This window comes from Oryctolagus cuniculus, chromosome 4, assembly GCF_051225735.1.
Source record: "Oryctolagus cuniculus isolate XC-2025 breed Fujian yellow rabbit chromosome 4, ASM5122573v1, whole genome shotgun sequence".
In the NCBI taxonomy this organism is placed as follows: Eukaryota; Metazoa; Chordata; class Mammalia; order Lagomorpha; family Leporidae; genus Oryctolagus; species Oryctolagus cuniculus.
The window spans coordinates 52490357-52496356 of NC_142870.1; the positions used below are offsets into that span (position 1 = coordinate 52490357).

The following is a 6000-nucleotide window of genomic DNA, read 5'->3' on the forward strand; positions in this document are numbered from 1 at the left end:
CATTGTGTTTTCCAGGGGGCAGTAGGAACATGGAGAAACAGTAGGTGCCAGTCTCAATAGTAGTTCTGATTTTCCTCTTTGAATTAGGACCCTTTCCTTCCTGGATCACACAGAGGAAACAGATGCCTTTGCTGTGCCTTTTCTCGGTGCCAGGAAGTCTAATGCTGAGACTAGGAAAATGGGAGTCAGAGGGAAGGAAAGGCTGGTCTCAGGGAGACTAAGAAAGTCTCTGAGGACACGTTAAGCAAAGAATTAAAATGAACCAGAGATGTTTGAGGCAAAGCTAGTGCATGTATTGCATTCTAAGGCACTGGAGTTTGACAACTAGAGTGAAAAAAAAAACCTCATTTTACTTGTGTTACACTCAGCTGGATGCTTTGTAAAACTGTTTTCCTAAGGCCTTAGAGGTCAAATATTTGATTAATCAACTAGAATCAGGACCTGAGAAAAACTAGGCCTGACATGAACAGACTATTAACATAGGGAGGATATAATTAACAAATAAATATGAACATGTTTAACTGAGATGGTTAACAGAGAGATACCAATTAAAACTATACTCCTTTGTACTTATTAATAAATAACTAAAAGACAAAAAATAATGCTAGTGTCCCATGCTGATGAGGATCTCTGATGAAATGCAAATGTTTGTGCTTTGCAAGTGGTAATATAAATATTGCTAAACTGCTTTAGAAATTAGAAATCTCAGGGACTGAGAAGTTCTTTTAATGTGATTTGAGTAATGCAACTCTGGGAAAATTATAATTTTTATTGGTAAATGAAAAAAGTGTCAAAATACTTATTGGTATTATTTAGAACTGCAACGTTAGAAATAAATGTTCAACGCAAAGCAGGCAATTCTCATTTTTTATTTCAGATTAATACTCTGTAGTGATTAAAATGCCATTATGATATCTATCAAGAAATGTGGAAAATGCTAAAGAAAACACAAAATACTTTCTATAATCTCATTTTAAATATGAAAAAAAAATCAGGTAGGTATCTGAAAAAGGCTTAGCAGTGAACATGAAATTGAGATTTTTGGTATTTTTTTCCATGTGAAAATCCATTATTGCTCCTGTGTTATTTGCATAATGAATGTAAATTATCTAGGCCAAATTGGACTTGCCATCTGGAATCTTTCCCGAATAAGGACCCGGTCACAGCTCTCCACCTTATCACTGAATTCTCCTTATCATTCTAGAAGCACACTCTGTCGCTAACATTGGCATTTTTCTCATTTAAGCTCTATTATGAGTCAGTGCACACTCAGGCTTAGCTTCCAGTTCCAAATAATGTCGGCAAAAATTTAAAAATATTTTATAGACATTATTTTTTCCTCGAAAAATACAAAACAAGGCAAGACTATTCTATTAGATCACATAGATTCAAATCCAAAGAATAAACTAATGGGAAAATCAATTGGTTCAATTTCTGATCACTAAGAAAAGTGGCCTAATTTGGATCCAATGTTTACTTGCAGGTACCAATGCTTCTGAGACATCTGGGAGAGTATGTGCTGTGTTCCTGGAGTTTGTTTTGTGACTTTGGCTGAACCAGTCCTGAACTCCGGCCCTCTGCCCATATCCCCTTGACTATAGCCAGCCAGCCTCTGCCAGAGACAAAGCTCTGCAGGTGACTCTGTCTGTGAAGAGCCAGGTAGAAAGTCCCACTCCCTTGTTAGATCACAAGCCCAGTGACGAGGCCCCAGTTTCCTCATGGGTGAAATGAAGAAATTTAACCAGATTAGGAACTGGGGTGCAGACATTCTGGGGCTAGCTCACCTGGTGTGTTACATTAGAGAATTTAGCATGGAAAGGTGAATTTCCTGTTTCTTTGGGAAATCAGAAGATCTGGCAACACAGGGCTCCAGTGCCCCTGCGGTAACAGAAGCATTGGCCTGACTGCTCACTTCCCCCGAGGGGAGCACAGAGCCCTGTGGCTGCAGCGCCTGCCGTCTCTTCTGCCTCCCTTGAAGCAGCGCTGAGTTTGCGATTCCTGGGGTCCTCCTGGCTTTTCTGGTATGTTCAGGAATGTGCTGGGAAAGGTATAACAAGTGGCTGCTCAGGGAAAGTATTGGTAGTATTTGTTTAGTTCCATGATGTGAATACTCCCCCCATGGCCAATGTCAGGCTATGGATGTGCCTGACAGAGCGATAAGGCCTCCCGGGATAGTGTGGTGTATTACAGTGTGTTGGAGCATTCCCATTCAGCGCCAGCGGACTCAAGTAACACCAAGAGCAGCGGATTATAGTAACATGTAGTAAATAATTAGGAAGGGAGTTTTAGGTATGGATGGTTTTTACTTTAAAAGTAGTTTATTTAATTGTAGATTTATAATTTATCTTTTAATGACATTCATTTTTAATGGCCTATAAATGTCCTGAAAATGTAGTGATTGGTCTTGCAAGCCCATCTGAGCCGACTCCTGCTCTCTGCTGGCCACTCCTTAGGCCAGAGTTGGTGCATCGTCCCCACAGTATCCTTCCAGTGAGTCTGTATGCCGGTTCCTCTTTGCACTTCTGGGCAGACAAACTTTTTTCCCTAGGAAAGAGGGACTTTTGCACCTTCCATAACTTACTTTACTCACACATTGCTCTGTTTTGTTTTCAGGAAACCAGGGAATCATTGAATAAAAGTTTTATTTTTTAAGCTTTGATTTAAAAAGCGGACTCTTTGGATCAAATGTGAGGTTATACTACAAATGAAAATAATAGAAAGCGCTTAAAAGCCTGATTCTGTGAAAGCTGCCTCAAAAGAATTCATATGAGGTCAAAGTAATTTTTAACATCTTCCTTTTGTGTTCACTCCATTAGTTCTCTTGTATTATAAAAAATGTAGATTATTTATCAATTGATTCAGTACTTATTCATAATCAGGTTGGGTGTGGGGCAAAGAACAATAGAGTATTCACTTGCATATTAAGATATAAGAATTCTGGGCTCCTGACTCTAGAAACTACCCTGTACAGTCAATTCTGTATTTTGCTCCATGCTTTAAAATCTGCATCAGAGCATGCTGAGTGACAGCACGGAAATTGGCTGGCTGGATTATTGTATTCACCCCAGGGAAGTGCCTGGGTGCCAATTTAAGTGGTTACTTCTGAACCAGCGTGACCGTTTACTCAATCCCCAGGACCCCAGAGGATTTCTCTTTGAAAAACAAAAGCAGTAGATACAAATTTTAATGAATTATTTGCTTGCAGGTGGCTCTAAGGGGCACCTCAGTGAACAGAGAAGTGAAAACAAACATGCTTGGCCCCATGTAGCAGAAACTGAGTGGTTCCCTCTGGAGGAAGTCTGGGCTGTGTAGTCCATAAAACTTTTTCTTTAAATAGGATCTAAAAAAAATACAGCATTTAACTCACAAGCACAAATTTCTGTCCCACCACAAAGAACTGATGTTCTTCTCTTGTTCCTTAAATGACACCAGGAAAGTACAAATGGAAGATTTTTCTGCAGCAACTCTGGTACCAATCATGGGCTCATGTGATGGATTAGGTTCTGTGAGAATCTTTCTTCAACTCACCTACACATTCACAAAACAGACTGGCCAAATCTCCCACTGCCTGAATGTGAGGCGCTATTTTGAGCCACCTCCATTTCTTTAAAATTAGATAAAATATACTACATGAATGTAAAAGGGAATCTGAAGATAATATGAAGTCTAGCGGTATTACTCTACATCTACCAAATATTTCCACAGCTGGTTGCCTTGAAGAAGACTCAGAAAGTGTTAAACTGACCAAGATTTCACATTTCCACAGATCTGGGTCTGGAAACAAAGCATGGGAGGAACGTGCAGGAGGTAGTCCTTGATTTTTAATTGCAGGGCAGGAATCAGGATTCTACTTTCTCCTACCCCATCCCTTTGTTTTGGGTCATTAAGCCTGAGTCCTCAGAAGGCACGTATTAAAATTTTATGTGCTCTTCCCTGATCTTGTGGTGAATGCCCAATAAATATTCAAGATGTGAAGGCAATCTGGCCACTCATCTGTCACCCCGTGGACTGCCAGGGTTGACTTCATGATGTTACTGGTCTTCACCTCTCAATTTCTCCTTCTGGTACTTGCTGAAAGGGGACGGCTTTTGTAAAACATGGTGTGGTTGTTCAAGGTTTATGGGTGATAGGACGACCAATCTTTCTAGCTTGCCTAGGGTTGAGGGGATTCCTGAAACTTTGATTGCAAAGACCTATGAAGTCCCAGGCAAGCTGGGATGTAATTGTCATTCTATTATATAGCGCTCTCCTTCAGTATCACGTCTAGACATGTTCTTAATTTTCAATGGCAGATAACAGCAGTGATAGGTTGATAATCAAAACAATATTTCTAATGTATCAAAATTATTCTTCAAAAATAGCTTTCCTGACTTTCAATACTAGCTCATTAACATATAAAACCATATATACCCTACAATCTTTGACATTAAAAGAAGCTGGTGCTTAGATTACCTTGTACTCAAAAATATTTTAAAGAAGCATTCAGTAAGCACCATTATTAGCAATATATGTATTACTCATTGAGGAAATACATTCCCTGAGGGAGGAGCCCCAAGAACTTTTAAGCTGCTTTTTATAAAAATGGCCACAAATGAACACAACAAATGCCGGCAGGGGCACGGGAGGCTGCTGCTACAGAAGTCACTGGGTGGTGATGTGCTGATGAGTGAGTGCCGCCTCCAGAGACAGACATGACCACAAAGATGTGCCACCATTAGCGACATGTTTCTGCATTCCTAGTAGGTCTGAGGCAGTTGGTGAGCAAAACTGGACCATCATCGGATGGGCTCTGCTATGCGTTTCTTACCGGGCTTGCTCCATGGAAGAGGAGCACTGCTGGTGCGGATTCTGGGCGACGGGAGCAGCAGAAGCATTTGGCATCGATGTAATCCAGATGTAGGCGAAGGAGACCAACTGGAAAGCCAGGAGCATCTCTTCCAAAAGAAGGGAACGCAGGTGGTTGTGACCAATGCTGTTACCAAGATTTCTTCTTCTTGTCTCTCTCAAAAAGGATGTGCTAAGCAAAAAGTATTAAGGAAACGAGAGACATCGCCTTCAATGCTGTCTTTTGTTGTGGTAGATTAAATCGATTCACATTACCTACTGGAAAATATCTGTCTGGATCATCAGCAATTTAAGGAAATCAGAGCAGATTTTTTTCATTTTCAGTTTCCATCCTTCAGTCCCTCTTTCCAGGGAAGGTTCTAACTGGGCTGCTTGATCCCCTGCTCAATGAACTCCCTGTGGCAATCCTCGGCGGACAAAGAAGTGAGGCTGCCCATTAATCCTCTTAATCCAATGCAATATGATTTGAATATATTTAATGACTCTGCAAAATAATATGCTTAATGAGAAAAAGATGATTAATTTAATCTTAATTACACATGTGAAACCCTGTTCGTTTATTCCGTGGCCCCTTTTAATCCAGAGAGGAATCCTTTCCTTCCCAGATACAAACAGACTGCTGTAACACAAATGAAAAATTAAGTGATTATTTTTGTTCGTAAGTAATCATATTTTAAGATGACTGTTTATTCTGTTAATAACAAAAGTGGTTTAATTTAATAATCAATCTGATAAATAAAAATAATTTAGTCCTAAGCAGCACACAAAGTACAAGTTGGCATTGTTAAATTATGGCCACACAGTCTCCTAAAGGTAGTCCCTGGAAATATTCCCCCTATATATGCAAAGTATCAAAGAACAGATACGTCAATGAAGTTAAATTCCTCCAACTGGATTATCATGAAGTGAGAAGCATTCCAGCAGCTCATCTGTTAACCAAGAATGAAGAAAAATGTCACTTTTCTCCCAAGCATTTCATTCTTCCTTCCAGCATTGTGAAGGAAATTCTTAATTTCCTTGAATTGTGTCCTTAATGCCTTGTATCCTGTGTTACTGCTTTATTACATTAATATATTTTGATTTGGGCTCTGTCTTCTCCTAGTGCATGTGTTAAACTTTTTCCTATGCTTCTCAGGTGTGGGGAGCAACTCGGAC

At 39.9% G+C, this 6000-nt stretch overlaps 1 protein-coding gene across 1 annotated transcript in view; it reads right to left on the reverse strand.

Annotated features, from left to right (window-relative positions):
- The window catches only part of GABRR3 (gamma-aminobutyric acid type A receptor subunit rho3), a 72822-nt gene extending 67741 nt beyond the window's left edge, over positions 1-5081 (reverse strand). The window contains exon 1 of the mRNA XM_070071947.2: positions 4808-5081. Within this exon, the coding sequence (XP_069928048.2) occupies positions 4808-4932 (125 nt within the window). The 5' untranslated portion in view covers positions 4933-5081. The remainder of the gene's footprint in view (positions 1-4807) is intronic.
- Positions 5082-6000: the final 919 nt, after the last annotated feature.